This window comes from Enhydra lutris, unplaced genomic scaffold, assembly GCF_002288905.1.
Source record: "Enhydra lutris kenyoni isolate GAN:26980312 unplaced genomic scaffold, ASM228890v2 scaffoldscaffold13, whole genome shotgun sequence".
NCBI classification, from domain to species: domain Eukaryota; kingdom Metazoa; phylum Chordata; class Mammalia; order Carnivora; family Mustelidae; genus Enhydra; species Enhydra lutris.
Window position 1 is genome coordinate 51,197,201 of NW_019154097.1, and position 17,686 is coordinate 51,214,886.

At 47.7% G+C, this 17,686-nt stretch overlaps 3 protein-coding genes across 8 annotated transcripts in view; 2 read left to right on the top strand and 1 right to left on the bottom strand.

Annotated features, from left to right (window-relative positions):
* Positions 1-92: 92 nt before the first annotated feature.
* LOC111145994 (aminoacyl tRNA synthetase complex interacting multifunctional protein 2) lies at positions 93-6,768 on the top strand. 5 transcript variants are annotated; one of them, XM_022501354.1, is made up of 5 exons: positions 204-347; position 2,885; positions 3,726-3,907; positions 5,527-5,758; positions 6,250-6,768. In XM_022501354.1, the coding sequence occupies exons 1-5, from the start codon at positions 213-215 to the stop codon at positions 6,636-6,638; spliced, it is 939 nt and encodes a 312-aa protein (XP_022357062.1). In that variant the 5' UTR covers positions 204-212; the 3' UTR covers positions 6,639-6,768. The 5 variants fall into 5 exon arrangements, with proteins under 5 accessions (XP_022357063.1, XP_022357061.1, XP_022357062.1 ...); XM_022501355.1 differs by lacking the exon at position 2,885 and having other exon boundaries at positions 93-227; positions 3,701-3,907; XM_022501353.1 differs by lacking the exon at position 2,885 and having other exon boundaries at positions 109-347; positions 3,701-3,907.
* Positions 6,769-6,831: 63 nt separating this feature from the next.
* Positions 6,832-17,686, bottom strand: part of LOC111145992 (eukaryotic translation initiation factor 2 alpha kinase 1) — a 27,224-nt gene continuing 16,369 nt past the window's right edge. For both annotated transcript variants that reach the window (XM_022501350.1, XM_022501351.1), the window contains exons 11-15: positions 17,058-17,158; positions 11,307-11,421; positions 10,946-11,028; positions 9,632-9,865; positions 6,832-7,674 (exon numbers count right to left, since the gene is read on the bottom strand). In XM_022501350.1, coding sequence (XP_022357058.1) covers positions 7,537-7,674; positions 9,632-9,865; positions 10,946-11,028; positions 11,307-11,421; positions 17,058-17,158 — 671 coding nt within the window. In that variant the 3' untranslated portion in view covers positions 6,832-7,536. The remainder of the gene's footprint in view (positions 7,675-9,631; positions 9,866-10,945; positions 11,029-11,306; positions 11,422-17,057; positions 17,159-17,686) is intronic.
* LOC111145993 (ankyrin repeat domain 61) lies at positions 12,446-16,327 on the top strand. The gene is made up of 3 exons (XM_022501352.1): positions 12,446-12,845; positions 14,000-14,097; positions 15,248-16,327. Exons 1-3 carry the CDS (start codon positions 12,630-12,632, stop codon positions 16,191-16,193), a joined length of 1,260 nt encoding a protein of 419 aa, XP_022357060.1. The 5' UTR covers positions 12,446-12,629; the 3' UTR covers positions 16,194-16,327.

Below are 17,686 nucleotides of genomic sequence, written 5' to 3' on the forward strand. Positions count from 1 at the left end.
CGCTTCCCACACCCCCTTCTTGCCGATTGGTTGTGTAAAAAGTCGAGGCTGTGACGTCCAGAGGGCGCGAGCCAATTAGACCTCGCGGACTGCGCTTTCCCGAAAGGCCGCAGCCGGATCGGAAAGGAGGTGGCTGCGGGTTCTCTTGGTGTCCGACGGTTTCTGAGCGTTCGTGTCCCTCACCCGTCCCCTTCCGTTCTTCGGCTCCCAGGATGCCGATGTACCAGGTAAAGCCTTATCACGGTGGGAGCGCGTCCCTCCGTGTAGAGCTTCCCACCTGCATGTACCGGCTCCCCAACGTGCACGGCAGGACAGGCAGCCCGGCGCCGGACGCAGGCCACGTGCAGGTAGGACAGCGCGGCCCCGCCCCGCCCCCACCGCTCTGAACGTACTCCCCCCCCCCACCCGGTCCAGTGCGCAGGCGCCTAGTCTCATCCGCCCGTCTTCCACCCAGTGCGCAGGCGTCGTGGCCGGGCCAGTGGGGTTGAGGACGTGGGGGACATGGGATCCGACCTAGCGGCAGTACCCCGGCCCGACGCTTGCGTCAGCTTCGTGTGCGCGTTCTGTTTATTAAAGAGTTAGTTCTCTTGTATCTGTTTCTGTTTCCGCTTATGGCTACTAAAGCTTTTCTGTTGCCAAATTGTAGCTACAGAAAAGTGAGGAGCACGTTATTTTGAGGAATTCTAAAGCGAACCCCATAGTCACCCAAGTTAACAGGATGTTGTCAGCGCCCCGAGTGCCCGGCCTCGGTGGTCCGTGTGTCCTGAGTCTGCGCCCCGCCGTGTTGGGCTGCATTCCGCCGAGCTGGCTCCCGGGGCCGCTGGGGACGGGTCAGCTTCCGTGAGCGGCGGTCTGTGCTGTAGACCAGGGGCGTGCACGGAAGCGGGGGCTGGGGTGGGATTGCCGGCTGCCGGGGGACGGGGTGCGGGGTTTGTGTTCACCTGGACCGGGTGAAACGCTCCCCCGAGCGGCGTGTGTGCAGGTCTGTGTGCTCCTCGGCCGTGGGCGCGGAATTCCTGGTGCTTGCACCCTCCCCAACGCTGGTGGGTGCACCGTGGGCGCCCCATGTAGTTTTTAGTTCAGGTTTTCCAGACTTCTCAATCACTGGAGCGCCTTGTCGCGTTGGCTGGTCATTTTGGTGGTCTCTTTTGTAAAGTGTCTGCCCAAGCCTTTCTGGTTTTCATTGGCTGCAAGTTGCACGTCTTGGGTTTACAAGCTTAGGTCCGTTCCAGCTGAAGAGGCGGGAACAGGTGATTTTTGTAGTCTGTTTTCTCTTGGGGTGTTATCCTTCGCTTTAAGTTGGCTGCAGACCCAGGCCTACAACTCACAACTCTACATCACCACCTGAGCTGAGGTACTGACTGAACCTCCCAGGGGCCCCCTCCTTCACTTTGTCTTGCGTCTTCTGCCTAGATTGGAAGGCTGGTAGTTGGGTTAGTTGGCAAACAGTGACACAGTTGTTGTCTCATGAGGGAGCTAAGACGGAAATAGCACCACGATCCACAGCCATTCAAGTTCACCGCCTCAGGGAACTGAAAACAAAACCCAGACCTGGAGTGGGAAGTGTCACATCTCATTTGATACCGAGTCCTTTGGGGGGGGGGCGCAGTTTAACTTCCTTGGCTTTTTTTTTTTTTTTTTAAAGAACTGTTTGGGTTTTTTAAAAGATTTTTATTTATTTATTTGACAGATCACAAATAGGCAGAGAGGCAGGCAAAGAGTGAGGGGGAAGCAGGCTCCCCCCTCTCTCTCTGCCTGCCTTTCTGCCTACGTGTGATCTCTCTCTCTCTCTGTCAAATAAATAAATAAAATCTTTAAAAAAAATAATTAGAAATCAAGCATATCACAGGCAGATAGGAGCAACACAAAGGATAAACTGTTTCTGAAATGCGTATAAAAGAAATGGATAAACACAGTATGCCCAGTCATGATCTAATCTGAGCAGGGAAACAAGGGAAGGGGTACAGGTAAAGCAGATGTCGAGCATTTCCTCATTCCTCACATCAGGACGGGTGAAACCGAGCTGTCCAGGGCTCCCAGTCCCAGGCCACGTTACAAATGCAGGATTTGTTTCATGCATTATTTACTGTGCTGACTGGGGTGGGGAATCCAGTAGGCACTTCCTTGTCCAGGTTCATCAGGGATCCTACTCCCGTTTGTAGAATTGAGCAAGCTTGTGCACACACAGTGCACAAATCAGACTGGCTAAAAGGGACTGGAATGCTCCTCGAGGACTATCACCGAGGAACAGACAGATACTACACACTAGCAGCCCTGCCTGTCGCACCCTGCACCCAGACTTCTTTCCAGTCAGCACCTAATTAATTCCTTGGCACGCTGAAGTAACTCTTTATGCTTCTTTCCTCTCCCTACAGGTCAGCATCTTAAATTTCTTTGCTGTTGGTCTTAAACAAGAGTGGCAGTGGAGGGGAGGTGAGAAAGTGCAGATTAGGAGAAGAGGGAGGAGTGTCCCAGGTAGAACAGAATAAAAGCCCTGTGGCAGATGGGGGCATGGTGCGTTTTAGGGACCCAAAGGACAGCACAGCAAGTGGAGAGCACAGGGGGAGCGTTTTGGAGAGCAGATGGCCAGAGGACAGGTCACACAGGCTATTTCTCAACCCTAGTTAAGGGCTTTGCTTTTCAGCAAGGAGCCTGTGAGGTTAACAAGAAAGAGCAGTGATGTGATCCACATTTGTTTTCATCTCTCTGGCTGCCATCTTAGGAGTGGATTGGAGAGGTGACCAGTGGAAGCAGGCCAGGTGAAAGTGGTGTCTTGAACTTGGGCAGTGACAGCTGAGGCAAGCTTAGAAGCCAGTGGATTCCAGGGGCTCCTGGGTGGCTCACTGGGTTAAGCCTCTGCCTTCAGCTCAGGTCATGATCTCAGGGTCCTGGGATCGAGCCCTGCATCGGGCTCTCTGCTCAGCAGAGAGCCTGCTTCCCCCTCTCTCTGCTGGCCTCTCTGCCTACTTGTGATTTCTCTGTCAAATAAATAAAATGTTTAAAAAATAATAATAAAGATCTGAGATTTTTTTTTTCCTCAGCAAATGTTATTGGTTACTTTGTAGCAGTCACTATACCAGGCAAGAAAGATGCAAAGATTCAGTGAACAAAGGACGTAAGCATTCCATACTTCGGAAGTTCTACATTTCAGCAGTGAAAAAGTTCTGGATGATTCTAAGATAGAAGATTGCCAGTATTCTGTGGAGAATGACTTGGGGAAATTGATCATCTGACCCCATGGACTTACATTCCCAAGTCAAATGACACATCTTGTTCAGCCTCCCTGTAGTCCATTTTCCCTTCAATTGGTATAAATTGCTAAGTTACATTCTCATTGCCCCCCCCCAATGTTTTTCTATTTGTTAAATAAGCAAAGTATTTTGAACTGATTTGACATTAAGAATAAAGAACAATGATTTGGGTTCATTTTCCATGCTCTGTTCTTCAATTACCTGAAATACGAGTCCTACAACTTCAAAATGGCTTTCAGTCACGTGTTTTTGTTTTAAAGCATTTGGGATCCCTTTGCAGGACCTCTTGGACTATGGGAAAAACGAGATGATTCTGCTGCCTCGTTTTAATATCTTTTCAGAGATGGGGGGGTTTGATGAATTCATGGAATTCAGTAGAAGACAACTGATCAAATTTCAACACTGCCGTGATTTAGAGGAAATGAACGTTTTGATGTTGGTTTGTTTAGGAAGAATCTGACCCTTCTCTTCAAGCTCTTGAGTCCCGCCAAGATGACATTTTAAAACGTCTCTACGAACTGAAAGCTGCCGTTGATGGCCTCTCCAAGATGATTCAGACACCAGATGCAGATATGGATGTAACCAACATAATCCAAGCTGATGAGCCCACTGCTTTCTCAGCCAGCGCATTGGACTTAAATTCAGTGCTCGGAAAGGTGAGTCTGTCTGGAGATCTGTAGAGGACGCCAGCGGCTAGGTTGTTGTTAGTGCTGGAAAACTGTGCTCATGTGATTCAAGCTTTGGTTTTCTAGTTCTCAAAGGTGGTACAGAAAGCATGTTCTTTTTTCCTCCCCTAAATGATCGTGCCTTTGCACAGAAGAGATTTGTGAGCTATGAGCGAAGCCAAAGCAAGTTCTAAAGCTGCTTGACTTCTCAGACCCAGTGGAGAAGAACTGGGAGGATCCCTAGGCAGGGATAGGAGTTGAGTTTCAGCTCCCCACCATTCCAGGCAGTGTGTGACGCAGGCCAGAGATGGGCATCACTCCAGTAGCCTCCAAGCCCCCACAAACAGACCTGTGTCTTCTCTGTGCTGCTCAGGTTCAGTGAATCCATCATGACTCTGAGAGCAGCCTGAATCCGAGTGTTGACCGCCCAGGCTGTCTCATGGGTCAGGTGTCTTTTGCTACGTTCAGTTTGCAGTCTTAGAATTAAGTTGCATCCGCCACCTCTAAAGATAGTCTGCGGGCTTTGGCTAATTTAGGTGACAGTCTGATAGGCAAGAAAGAGTATCTTATTTCTAAGTGGTATTACTGAGAGTACGAAAGATGAAAGAATCCCAAGAATCCTCTGGAGTTGATGGTAGAAGTGCTACTGCGTGAAGACCTAACAGGTGGAGGCAGGGTTGCAGGGTCTCCTGGGTGACCCTGACCCTCTGCACTCAGGTTCTTTGATCACCTGGTAGGTTTGCCTCCACCGAGGACCCAGAGACCCTGCCAGGCCCCCAGGGAGCCAGTCTAGTTGACAAATCAGTGGTCACGCAGAGCTGTGCCAGTGTCCCAGGTGCTGGGAAGGCTTCCCCGGGCACATGGTGCTTAAGGTGAATTTTGATACCTCCGAAGGCATAGCATCGAGTTCAGAGAACTACAAAGCATTCATGAATAGGTTGACGTGATGGGCTTAGGTTAGTAGTGATAAGACTCTTAGATCGTGGCGGGCTGTGTACAGAAAGCCAAGGAATTTGAATTTGGCCTCCATGGTATTAAGGGGTTTATTATAGAGTAAATGCATAAAATAAAGTCCGCTTCTAAAAAGGCAGTATGTTTTAGTCCTTTAGTTAACGCCAAGTTTTTCAGACTTCGCCTGCTTGCCGTCGCCAGTGACATTTGGAACCAGGTCCTTATTCAGGGAACTCTTCATTGACTCACAGGCAAACCCATGTAGAAACCATGCTGTCGGGCGGTCAGGTGTCGGAAAGATTTGGTAAATGGGGTGGCTGTATGTATGTTGTTGTTTTTTAAATAACTTAGGAACAGTGTCATTCTTCCCGTGTTGTTTTACTCACTTCACAGCGAAGTCAGCCTTTTGTCGGGGGCCAACAGCGCCGGGGTTCAGGGCTGAAGTCGGCTCACATTCCTGCTCCACTTCGTACTGAGCCCCGTGAGCTGGCAGATTGCCTCCCCAGGACGAGCCGCCCCAGCTGGGAGGTGGGGGTGATAGTGGGCGGTGAGGACTCCGTTCAGTAACCCAGGGGAGGCCCCGAGAACAGCGCCGGGGACAACTCCAGGCACTGAGGTGGCTGCTAACGGTCTGCGCTGTGTTTGGGCTTCCCCTGCAGGATTACGGGGCACTGAAAGACATCGTGATCAATGCAAACCCGGCCTCCCCTCCCCTGTCCCTGCTGGTGCTGCACAGGCTGCTGTGCGACCACTACAGGGTCCTGTCCACCGTGCACACGCACTCCGCAGTCCAGAGCGTGCCAGAAAACCTCCTCAGGTGCTTTGGCGAGCAGGCCAAAAACCAGCCCCGGCACGAGTATCAGCTGGGTTTTACTCTGATCTGGAAGAATGGTAAGCAGAGGGGGCGGGGCGGGGCTCGTAGGCTCTGAAATGAGAGGGGCTCCCTGACTTCAGTAAGAGGCAGCGAGGGGCCAGGACCAGGACGTTCTTCAGCTACTTGCTGTCGGGTCACAGTCCTTGCAAGTCTAGGAAGTGTGGGCTGGTTCTGGAAAAGGAGCATTATGAGGGCAGACAGGGACTCCTGGTTTCCAGTCTTCATCCTGCAACTAAGTTCTGAGGCACAGAGGTTGGAAAATAGGTCTGCAGTCCCTTCTTGCTTGAAAATGGTCATAATCAAATACCAGAAATGGTGACTTTTTTTAAACATAGAGCTTGTGTTCCAAGTTCAAACTTTCTTGATCAAACACGTTTTGGAAACCAGACAAAACGTGATCTTCATGAAAATTCGTTCCTTTGCCACCGGTTCCCAATCCTCAGCACCTGCCCTCTCCCCATTTGTCATTGAAGCCGTTACCAGACACCGTGTGCTTCTTGCCTTTCAGTGCCGAAGACTCAGATGAAGTTCAGCGTCCAAACGATGTGTCCCATCGAAGGAGAAGGGAACATTGCACGGTTCCTGTTCTCTCTGTTTGGCCAGAAGCAGGACGCCGTAAATTTAACCCTCATAGACAGCTGGGTGGATATCGCGATCTTTCAGCTGAAAGAAGGCAGCAGTAAAGAGAAAGCCGCCGTGTTCCGCTCCATGAACTCCGCTCTCGGAAAGAGCCCCTGGCTGGTGGGGAATGAACTCACCGTGGCCGACGTGGTGCTGTGGTCAGTGCTGCAGCAGACCGGCAGCTGCGGAGGGACGGTGCCGGCCAACGTGCAGAAGTGGATGAGGGCGTGCGAAAACCTGGCGCCCTTCAACACCGCCCTCAAGCTCCTCCAGTGAGTTTCCCTAACTGTAAAAGGTTGACTGCGAGAACGGTGCTGCTGCCTCAGGCCTGTCGTGGGTGAAGGAACCTGTACTAAAATCAGCGTGTTTCAGCCAGTTGCCTAGAATCAATAAAGGCATCCTATGATTTGTGGGTTTCGCTTTATTTAAAATTCAGCCACGTCGTGGGCACGTGCCAGCGTGCAGACATTTTTTTGAGAAGCAAAAGTGAACGAATCCCATTGGGGCCTCTGAGGGACGTGGATCGGTGGGGAGTGCTGAGTAAAGGGGACGCCTTGGGAATGGTGCAGGGGCGAAAACAGGAACACTCCTGCCAGAGCTACTTGGGGATGATTTAGAGATTCAGGGGCAAGAGACACAAAGTTTAGAAAGGGCATGAGTCTGGAGTGATGCCAGGCAGAAGAGAGCATGAAGGTTGGAGGAGGTACGCTGCGCTGCTGAGAGCCGGGCAGTGAGCTCCTCGGACGTCTTCCTGGTAACCAACGGGCGGCAGCCACAGCCGATGCAGGCCGGGGTGCGAGCGCGCGCGGTGACGGGGTAGGACGCGGAAGGACGTTCTAGAGGATGACCTGGTGGTGAGCAGCGTTCAAAGGGGAAAGAGTTGAGGACGGTGCCTAAATCTCGGAGACCGGACAGTGATACTAAAAACCAGGAGTTTGTGGGATAAGAGCAGGAAAAGAGCAAGACAGGTTTAGTTTCGAGCAGGTTTCAGTTCAAAGTGCTGGATCATAAAATAATTCCTTAAGAACACAGTTTGGGAGAACTTCTACAACTTTAATAAGTCTTATCCAGGCTCACTAAATAGAACTATACCATCTATCCTCTAACACTGACCAAGTTTACATTCCAGTTCACCAGAGAACGAGAAGTCCACATTCTCATTTATGGAGCCTAATTAAGGCAGGTCAGGCACACCCCCGTCTTTCATGTCGTCCTTGGCCCCTCTCTCCTGGGAAAGGAGACTCAGCTGCTTCCTCAGTTCTTCGATTTCTTTTTCTTGCTCCAGTATTTTCATCTGTAGAGTGAGATTAACCTGTCAAGAGAAAATTTTAAGTTCCATTAAAATGGCCTCTTCCATTTTAAATACACAGGCCTACCTCCCTTTGCCTGGTATGCCTGAATTCCAGGCCCCGCAGTTCACGAAGCCGCACCACCATTGGGTCCCCAAGGCTCCGTTACTAACTCGGCGCCTCAGTCCACGACGCATGTCGCCACCAGGGGCCAGCCATCACTTTCTCACCGCACATACCCAGGCCATGTGTGTAGCTGTGTTGCCTCCATGTGTCCTGACAACGTGGCACTGGCCAACAAAGATGGAAGAACAGCAAGCTAAGGGAAAGCAAGGAGGCTGGTGGTGGCATCAAATTACACTGTGTGGTGTTAGAGAAGGAACGGCCGTCCGAGGGGGTGCTGCTCCTGCCACCAGACACACGGGGTGTGCAGCCCCAGGACCGGGTGAAGAGGATTTAGCAGAAATGAGGAAAAGGATGACGATGTCCCAGAGAAACTGACACCAGCAAAATTCACATTGAAAGAACTCTCAGAGGTCTCTCACAACTTTGAAAGTGCAAAGGATAAAACCTGGGCCGCTGCTCCAAGCTTAGAAAGGAGTGGACAGTTCACCAAGGCCTAGAAAAGACCCTCCCTCTGTATCCTAGGTTCTATGGCGAGCTGAGGGCAAGCAGTGTTCAAACCACTCTTGAGCATGTCAATTGTTAATTACAGGGCACTAAATAAATAGTAGTTTTACCACTTGCTTCACTTCCACATACCTCCGCAACTGACAGTTTTTAATATTCTGAGAAACACTTTTGAAGGTCACAGGGAAGCCGTAACTTCCCGTGGATTACTAAGATCCCCTTGCATGGCCTGAGCTCAGCGTGGTCATTTTCACAGTCCTGTAATCAACGATCACGCAAACCAAAGACCGCCTGTCCACACAAGTTTTCTCTCTATAGGCATGTGGAGGCTGTTTGATAAAAAATTCTACGAGAGAAACACCATAAATGCCAAATAACTATGGTCTCTAATAACTAACTTAACTGGGAGTTAGAAAATCCCTCCCATAGCAGGAGATAAATTTAATCACTACATCTGCTGTTTCCAAAGACACTACACCTTCCTGTTTACCACTAAAGCTAGTAAAATTCACGGTTTTACCCGAAACTTAGCCTTAAACAGAAAATAAATCAGCAGAACAGTTACTACAAACAGCACCCAGACCAGTGTGCGTCAGAATAACTTCAGGTGTCTGTTACACAGGGCCATGGCCCCTTCTGCCCCCAGACTTCTCCCTTAATAAGCCAGGGCAGCTGGGAGGGCCTGAGAAGTCCATCAGGTCCCCAAGGATTTTATGCTGCTGGCCTGGAGACTACAATCTGAGGACCAGTGCATGTAACGCACTGTGGCTCACACACTGTGGAGGCACATCACTTGGGGATCTCATGAAACGCAGATTCTGATGTGGTATGTTGGCTGTGCTCACCCACTTACTTGGACTATGAAGACTGTGCTTCTGGGAACTATGAGAATGAATTTAATTCTATAAACCTTACTCTAAGCTCAACTGTTCTTCATGAAACTGGATTCACAATTTAAATTCTAATTCAAGCTTCATGTTTTCCTCAGTATTTTCCTCAGGGCTCCCGGCTGGCTCAGTCGGCGGAGAATGTGACTCCTGATCTCAGGATTGTGGGTTTGGGTATAAAAATTACTTTAAAAAAAAACAAAAAGTGCTCGCTTCGGCAGCACATATACTAAAAAAAAAAACAAAAAAAAAGAGGGGCGCCTGGGTGGCTCAGTGGGTTAAGCCTCTGCCTTCGGCTCAGGTCATGATCCCAAGGTCCTGGGATGGAGCCCTGCATCAGGTTCTCTGCTCAGCAGGGAGCCTGCTCTCCCACCCCTCTCTGCCTGCCTCTCTGTCAAATAAATAAAAAAAAAATCTTTAAAAAAAAAATAAAAAGAAAGAAAGAAAAAATGTATGTACGTACATTTCCAGAATTTTGGAAAAGTTCGCTCTGCAGCAGCTGAACAGCAGACGGTCTCTGAGATGTGTTCCTTCTCGTTAAGTGCTGGATATACTTGGCTTGCACGGGACACCTCTTACTGAGGGAGTCGGGTATCTGACCACTTCTTAAACCTGTTAGAACGTGTACTCGCTCCATTTCTGTTCCAAACGGCTGAAAGAGCTCTAGCAGGATCACACCCAAGCTATACATATCTGACTGGAAAAAGCAGGGAAGAGAGAATTTAGTGGTGAAACACAAAGAGAGACTAACATCTCCATTTCAGTGCACCATCCTCTCAAACACAAGAAGATTTCTAAGGACAATTTACAGACCCTACGGTGCAGGGAACACAGTGGGTGAGCTTAACCCTCGCAGAACCAAGTGTCTGCTGCCTATAATCATGGCCCTGAGGGACAACTGACTGGTACCGTCACAATCCCCATCTCTTCAATACCAAGAAAGGGCATCCATAGGCACAAAGGCCAGCCGGGTGAGGGGCAGGGAGAACCCCAGCGCCCAGTCACTACCATACCAGTGACCCCCCAACACTCCCTGACCATCCCGGTGTGGAGCGGCCTGCCCGAGAGATGGGAGCTCACACGTGCTGGGGAGAGCTGCAGGGGTCAGTGTCCCCGAGGCCTGCTCCCCTCCTCTCTGCCTCCACACACAGGTAATCATTCTGGTAAAGTTGAAGACACTGTATCAAATCTGTGTTACTTTTCCTGAAATCGTTTTTCGAGGAAGGTCTTTACCAGGTAGGATTTGAGAAGAGCCATGGTCTTTTTCTGGCAGTTCACGCCCTGCCACTAAAAAAACTAAACGATTCATCAAAAGGAAGAAAACTTATTAGGCTATTCTTTTGAGAAAAGGATTTCCTTTACCATTCCCTCAAGGAACAAAATGGATTAAAACTCTTCAGTATCTTCATTCTGCTTCAAAGGGAGGCAAGCGCCACACTTCCTGTTGTTACATCAGTGAGCGTGTGTTTGTGGGAACAGAAGAAAGACAGGCAGAAACAGGCTTCTGGGAATTCTGGCTTCCTGACGTGAACTGTGACATTTTAAAAGACAAGCTCACTTCAAAAATAATTTAGGACACCCACAGATTTGGAAGTGCAGACAGAATCAGGTAAAAAGTGAGGTTTCCTGTTAGTGGCAGTTTGATGTAACAGACAACCTATCCTACTCTGTTTCCTCCAAACACACCTCAACACAAGACCTTCCACTGCGCTTACGGTGCTTTTGTCACTAGGCCAGCAGAGCAAGCCCAGCCATGGGGGAAAGCAGCACATACTACCTTGGCATCATACTCGGATCCTTCCAGCTGCTCAGGCGAAGCATACAGGCAAGTACCCACTCTGGACGTGTGCGTGGGTGTCCCTGTAATTTGAAAAGCCAAATATTAAACACTTCAGAGTTCCCACTGTCAACACTAAGGAACACGGACTCGAGCAGGGCACTGTAGGGAAAGATGGCTGCCTTTTGTCTCTACCTTACTTTTGCGATTACATTAAGTCTAAGAGTCTCTTTAAATACTGACGAGTTCAGTCGTGTTTCTTTTTTTCTCAAAGCAAGAAAGAAAGAAAAGAGAAGAGAAGAAAAAAGAAGATAAAAGAAAAAAGAAAGAAAAGAAAAGAAAGCAACCCGAATAAACTTACTGTTCCCATCCCTAGCGATCCAGTCTGCGTTCTTCTGTATGATGTCTGCGCAGGCCAGACCAAAGTCTCCTATTTTTACTTGCTGATCAGAGCCATGAAGGAAAATATTTCGGGGCTGTAAACAAACAGAACAACTCCTTGGTATTCTTAAAACAGTAAAAATGTGTAGATGTTAAAAGTTTTCAACTCAGGAGCAAGTAGCCCCTCAAAAATTAAAGATCAGAGCAGTGGTTCTAAAACTCAGTGGCATATTAGAATCACCAGGGGAGCTTTAAAAAAAAAAAAAGTCCCAACGTCCGAGCCATTCCACAGAACAATACAATCAGAATTCTTGTGGATGGACACAGGCAGCAATATTATGTAAAAGTCCCCAGGGCACTGCGAGTTTGAGAACCACTAACGCAGAGCACACTTTGTACACAAGAGCTCCTCAGCCCTAACTAGGCATCAAAATCCCCAGAGAAGCTTCTAGAAACTACTGTCCTCTCTAACAAGTCAAAGACTGATTTTCTTCAAATTTTTAATGAGAAAACTTTGGTATTTTTTAAAAGCTCCTCGATGATTCTTTTATGTTTGCCAGGGTTGGGGGCAACTAGGTCATGTTATGAAAGGTATGCATTTAGCACCATTTAAGCAACTGGGGCAGACCGCAAACTTCTCCCAGTGGAAATAATCCGGTACCCACATTGGGGGAGGATATATAAAATATATAAAATATAAAATATATTTATGTTAAAAGTTGGGTTTTCTTACTTTAAATGTAGTCATTTTAATTTTTTATTTTCTTGTAGAAATTCCTCTTTTAGCTTTCTTTTTTTAAAAATAGCTAAATGGAAGAGAACACAGAAATAACCCTATGTCTAAGATGATAATTTGGCTAAGTTTTTGTGATTGAGTCAAGTCCCACAAACTGCTTCAGGGGGTGCCTGGGTGGCTCCTTCTTTGAAGCATCTGCCTTCAGCTCAGGTCATGATCCCAGAGTCCCGGGATCGAGCACCACACAAGCTCTCTGCTCAGCTGAGAGCCTACTTCTCCCTCTGCCTGCCCCTCACCCCGCTGGTGCTCTCACTCTCTCTCTAAAAAATAAATAAAATCTTAAACAAACAAACAAAAAACTCCTTCTCTTTGGCACTGTATAACCTGGAAACAAAGTTTGAAGAAGTTGGGTCTGAAATAAAAATGAATTGTGTTCACAGATCTGACTCTGGACAGTTCTAGAACAGTTCTAGAATGGAACTGAAGGGATCACAATGAGACTGAAATGGAACAATTCCATCCTGTGTGTCCCCTGAACTTCCGAGTCCCCACTCTTAAGTTCTGCTCATGGGCAACATAACCAAGAGAGGCAGCAGGGAGCTGGTCGCTGGCGGTGCGAAGGCCCTGGAAGAAGGGCCGTCTGCCGCCCTCCACACCAGACTCCATGAGGCCATCCTGAGGGAGGACTGCGCGGCAATCCAGGTGCTTCTGAGAAGCCACCCCGTCAACCAGCCCATGACCATTCTGGCCAACTCCACCAGCCACCGACTGCTTCTGAACCAGGTACCCTCCTCTCTGCTCTGTCACTTGCAGGGGAAAGACACCACGCTTCATAAGGCCCACAACCTCGCTGCCGTGAGCTCATTAAACCTCCCAGGCAGGGCCCCCACGTGCCGGTCGGCGGTGGGACAGTTTGCCTCCAGCACCCTCCGTGCCCAGGGAGGGCTCTTCCAAGTCTGCGCACCCCCCTTCCAATTGCCACACATACACTGATGTGAGAAAAGACGAGAATCCATTTGGCTGATGGACCATTAATGTCGTTCTCTCAAATATACCAGTGGTGATTACATCTATATGAAGGAATTATTTTTCTCCTTTTTATACATAGGCTTTTTTGTTTTTCTGTTTTCATACAATGATTATTACCTTTAGATTTAATTTTTTTTCTCCCAAAGTCACTGTCTCCTTTACCCCGCCTTCTTCCTGTACCTTGCAGTCATGCCATAAAAGTCACTACTTATTACGGATGTATTTTAAGAGCCAGGATAAACAGCCCTGCTAGTCATGGAAGACATGCTACGCTATCTTTGAAATCCTGTAAATGCAGGTTTTACTACTGATACTATGACTTTGGCAAAGTCTTCTTTTTTTTTTTTTTAAGATTTTATTTATTTGACAGACAGAGATCACAAGTAGGCAGAGAGGCAGGCAGTGAGAAAGGGGGAAGCAGGCTCCCCGCTGAGCAGAGAGCCCGATGCGGGGCTCGATCCCAGGACCCTGGGATCATGACCTGAGCCGAAGGCAGAGGCTTTAACCCACTGAGCCACCCAGGCACCCCGACTTTGGCAAAGTCTTAAAAAACACAAAACCTACTTGTCAATCACCCTGTGGGTTAATTTAAAGACTAAGTGACTTAGTAGCAATCACCATTAATTTTACACTATGAGCTCTCCATGGGAATCAACTTCCAAAGCTTTACATGATTTATTTCTGTTGCACGGGTAAACATGGATTTCTGTAAAACACAGATTTTATATGAATCTTACTGGTTTGGGCTCTTTTCAAACACTCAAAAAGAAAATTTCAATCACACACCAGAAAAATATTGACCTGGAGATACTAAATACACTTACTTCCTCTGAAAGAACAAGCGTACATGACCACTGCTTCTCCCTGCACAGGCCTACATGTAAAGTGGTCTGCTTTCTCCCCCAAAGCAGACGCAGTCCATCCTCCCCATTCACCTGGCCGCCGAACACCGCAAGGCACAAAGTTTGCTCTGTTTGTTGGAACATGGCGCTGACCCGGAAGTCAGGTAAGTGAACTCAACAGCGATCAGTTCTAAATGAGGATACGCGTGATTTACATGTTCCTCTCCCCGGTCATGTCTGGACTCACCCAATCTTCGGGGGTTATGGACTCCAAAATACCATGACCATGTCTTGAATGAACCAATCTCCTTACTGACTAGACGAGGTACTGGGAAAAACCGGCAGTGATGCAGGAGCACAAGCCAGTCAGCCCACTTCAAGCGTTTAGCAGGGATGCTGCGGAAAATGCATGAAGTGCTGGCCACAGCCCTCGGGGAGCTAAAACCCTCAGTTAGGTATGGAAAATAAGTAAACAGAAACAGACAATGCATTTTCTTGTTATTCTCCCCACTAGAAAGAACACTTCATCAAAGCTGAGTTTATCTCATGCACCAATAGTCTTCACCACCTAAACCAATGCCTGACACCAAGTACCAACAAAGAATCACATGGTGTGAAAACTATACGACTTCTTGCCCCTGTAACATTAACAGAAAGGAAAGCCTCAAATCCTCAGCACATTCCAGAAGAGCCCGCCAGCCTGTCTGGCTGGAACCCTCACCCCTGCATGGCCCTACCCAGCTCTGCAGACCCTCTCTCCCAGTCCTCCGCGGCTGGACGTCACCAACACACCCCCCTCCCCTACAGGGGCTCCTCAGTACACTCTCTAGGGCATTCCTACCTCTTAGAACTTTGCCCATTTGCAATACTGACCTAGTTACTTCAATACGTTTCATGTCTGTCATGCTGGACGGTCGAGCCCTACAAAAGCAGGGACTCCGTGCTGTTTATCATTTCCCTAGCATGGGGACTTACATTAAATAAATATACGTAAACTAAAAATCAGTTTCAAACTTCAGCAAAGCAATCAGGTGTCTGTAACAAACTTTGCCTTTTCTCTGCCAAAATAAAGGAATTCTGGAGGCAACCCTGAGATTTCAGTAGAGCACATGATGGCCATTGTAAAACCCTCATGGCACCTGAGCTCCCCTGAAATGCTGTTATATCCCAAAAAACGAACGCAGACTTACAAACACTTCTTTGAAGCAGGCGAGGGGAATCACTTTAAACAAGCATTGCCTTAAGTACTAATGCTTTGTATAGAATCGTTTCCACTGTGAATACAGTGTAATCTGCCATCAATCACTATTCTAGGGACACAAGAGGCCTCACCGCACTTCACCTGATGCTACTGCACTGGCCAATCACTTCTACCACGTGGACAAAACCAGGGAACAGAATCCAAAGGATCCTGACAGACATTCAGAGCAATGCTGTGATGTGTCTCTGCATTCTGTGCAAATGCGGAGCTCAGGTGAACGCTCGAGTGGACAACAGCAACAAACCTTCACCCCTGCACCTGGCCATCACCTACGGGACCTACCCAGTCCTCTCCATCTTAGCCCAAAATGGTGCCCATGTCAACGCTGTTAACGAATCCAGCATGACACCCCTGCACATGGCTGCCGACATACTGAATAAGGAGATGATGGAGACACTGATCGCCTGTGGCGCCCACGTGAACTGCGCCGTGTCCTCCACGGGGAGCACGGCTCTCAAGCTGGCGGTGTGCACCGCATCGAGCAAAGCAGGCAGGCTGCTGGCCGCGGGGGTGGGCTGCATCCGTCTGCTGCTAATTCACGGAGCCAAAGTAAATGCCCAGGACCACGAAGGTCAAACAGCTATCCATGAGGCATGCTTTGGAGGCAGAGAGGCCATCATCAACCTCCTGCTCGAATTTGAAGCAAACGTTAACATATTAACGAGAAACGGGGAGTCTCCAATATACATGTACCTCCAGCGCAGCTCCAACATAAGGGACACAGGGCTCCTCGCCAGGCTCCTCTACCGCTCCTACCCTCTGAGACTGACCAATAACCAAGGAATTCTACCTGCAGGAATCATGCTACCAGAATTCCGCCTCTTAAGGGAAACCCTAATAAAGTTAGCTCAAAAACCCTTATCCCTAGAGGACATCTGTAAAAGACACATCAGAAACATTTACGGTGACAAATACAAACAACACTTAAAGCAACTTCTCCCAGTGAAGATCTGGAACTCTCTATATAGTTATTATGACTTAGCTTACCTCTTGAAATAGGACCTCAAAGTTTCACCAGCCACAGAATTTCAGTAACTCACACTCCATTCTCTGGCTAGACTTGTACCCAGAAAACACTCAACTCATCACCGTGTACCTCCCAGATGTACAAACGGGTTCTTAAACTTTTTTTCAAAAAATAAAATGATTTGCACATTAACTTTTTGTTCCCAAATATTCCTTTAAAGGCATTTTCCACAATCTACTTTCTTTGTTCAAAAAGTAAGCAAATTAAAACTCTTCTGCCAAAGAAGTAAATATATTTTCTGTCCCTTGATAGTCTTTTGTGGATAAAAACTGGAATAATCATAGATTTTTGTAAACAGCAGAAAAAAATTGCCCAGGTTAAACTTCCTTTATGTTACATAACTGTAGAAGCACATTTTACCTCTGAGGCTACAATAACATGAGGATTTTCGTCAGCATTAAATACATTTAACATCATCTATTACGTAAGCACCCAAAGCACACGCACTACCCGAAAAACACTACTATTCTCCACAGAGAACTTCTGAATGCCCAAAGATCGCTGCCTTTAAATTCAATCTAGGGATGCCTAGGTGGCTCAGTTGGTTAAGCATCTGCCTTCAGCTCAAGTCATGATCCCAGGGTCCCGGGATCGAGCCCCGCATAGGGCTCCCTGCTTAGCAGGGAGTCTGCTTCTCCCCTGCCTGCAGCTCACTCACTGCTCTCTCTCTGACAAATAAATAAAATCTTTAAAAAATAAAATAAATTGAACCTAGAGTTCTGGACTCATGGGATGATGATTTATATAAAAACGATACCCCCTAAGTAAATGAAAAGAGGGTAATTTCATTCAGTTCATGAACCAACACCACATCCTCCCTGATACGAAGCACTTACCTTCAGATCTCTGTGTACAATTCCCATGTTATGTATGTAACATACACCTTCCACCAATTCTTGAAAAATTTTTGTTGCAACACTGGCCATAACATAAGGACCTTGAAGGAAAAAAGGAAGTTTTATTTCTCTTTTTAACCCATTGCATTAACATCTAAATGTCAGATGGTTCTAAATCCGTTACCATAATTCAGATTTTCAACAAGGTCAACACTCCAAAATGGTTAAAAATCAGCAGGAAGGGCCCCTCAGCTTGCGAAGAAACCATCACAAACTAGTGCCCTCGTGAAGGGACTTGGTGTCACTAACTCCAACCAGAGCCCCTGTATTAATTACCTTGTAAACCACTCTCAGGCATAAGATGGCTAGATAAAACCAGAGTCTAAATCTCCTTCAACCCCTGACACTCTGGGGTTGAGCACTAATAAATCTGGTGTCCTAAGCCTACTGCAGATTAAAGACGTCGTTACAAACTATGGAATCAGAAAAAAGATAAATTATGTTAACTCAAGGAGTGAGCTCCCATTATGCGGAAGATTTGAAATGTTCCATTTTCCAAAAATGACTGACAAATGAAAACCAAAGTATGGGGGGGAGGGGGGGAGGAAGTAAATGGTTTAATTCATCTA

Excerpts from the sequence above, each read along its gene's own strand:
- LOC111145994 (XM_022501353.1), top strand. The coding sequence starts at position 213 with ATGCCGATGTACCAGGTAAAGCCTTATCACGGTGGGAGCGCGTCCCTC. Across the intron at positions 3,908-5,526 it reads TAAATTCAGTGCTCGGAAAG|GATTACGGGGCACTGAAAGA; the intron begins GTGAGTCTGTCT and ends CTTCCCCTGCAG. Across the intron at positions 5,759-6,249 it reads TACTCTGATCTGGAAGAATG|TGCCGAAGACTCAGATGAAG; the intron begins GTAAGCAGAGGG and ends CTTGCCTTTCAG.
- LOC111145993 (XM_022501352.1), top strand. The coding sequence starts at position 12,630 with ATGGGCAACATAACCAAGAGAGGCAGCAGGGAGCTGGTCGCTGGCGGT. Across the intron at positions 12,846-13,999 it reads ACCGACTGCTTCTGAACCAG|CAGACGCAGTCCATCCTCCC; the intron begins GTACCCTCCTCT and ends TCTCCCCCAAAG. Across the intron at positions 14,098-15,247 it reads GGCGCTGACCCGGAAGTCAG|GGACACAAGAGGCCTCACCG; the intron begins GTAAGTGAACTC and ends TCACTATTCTAG.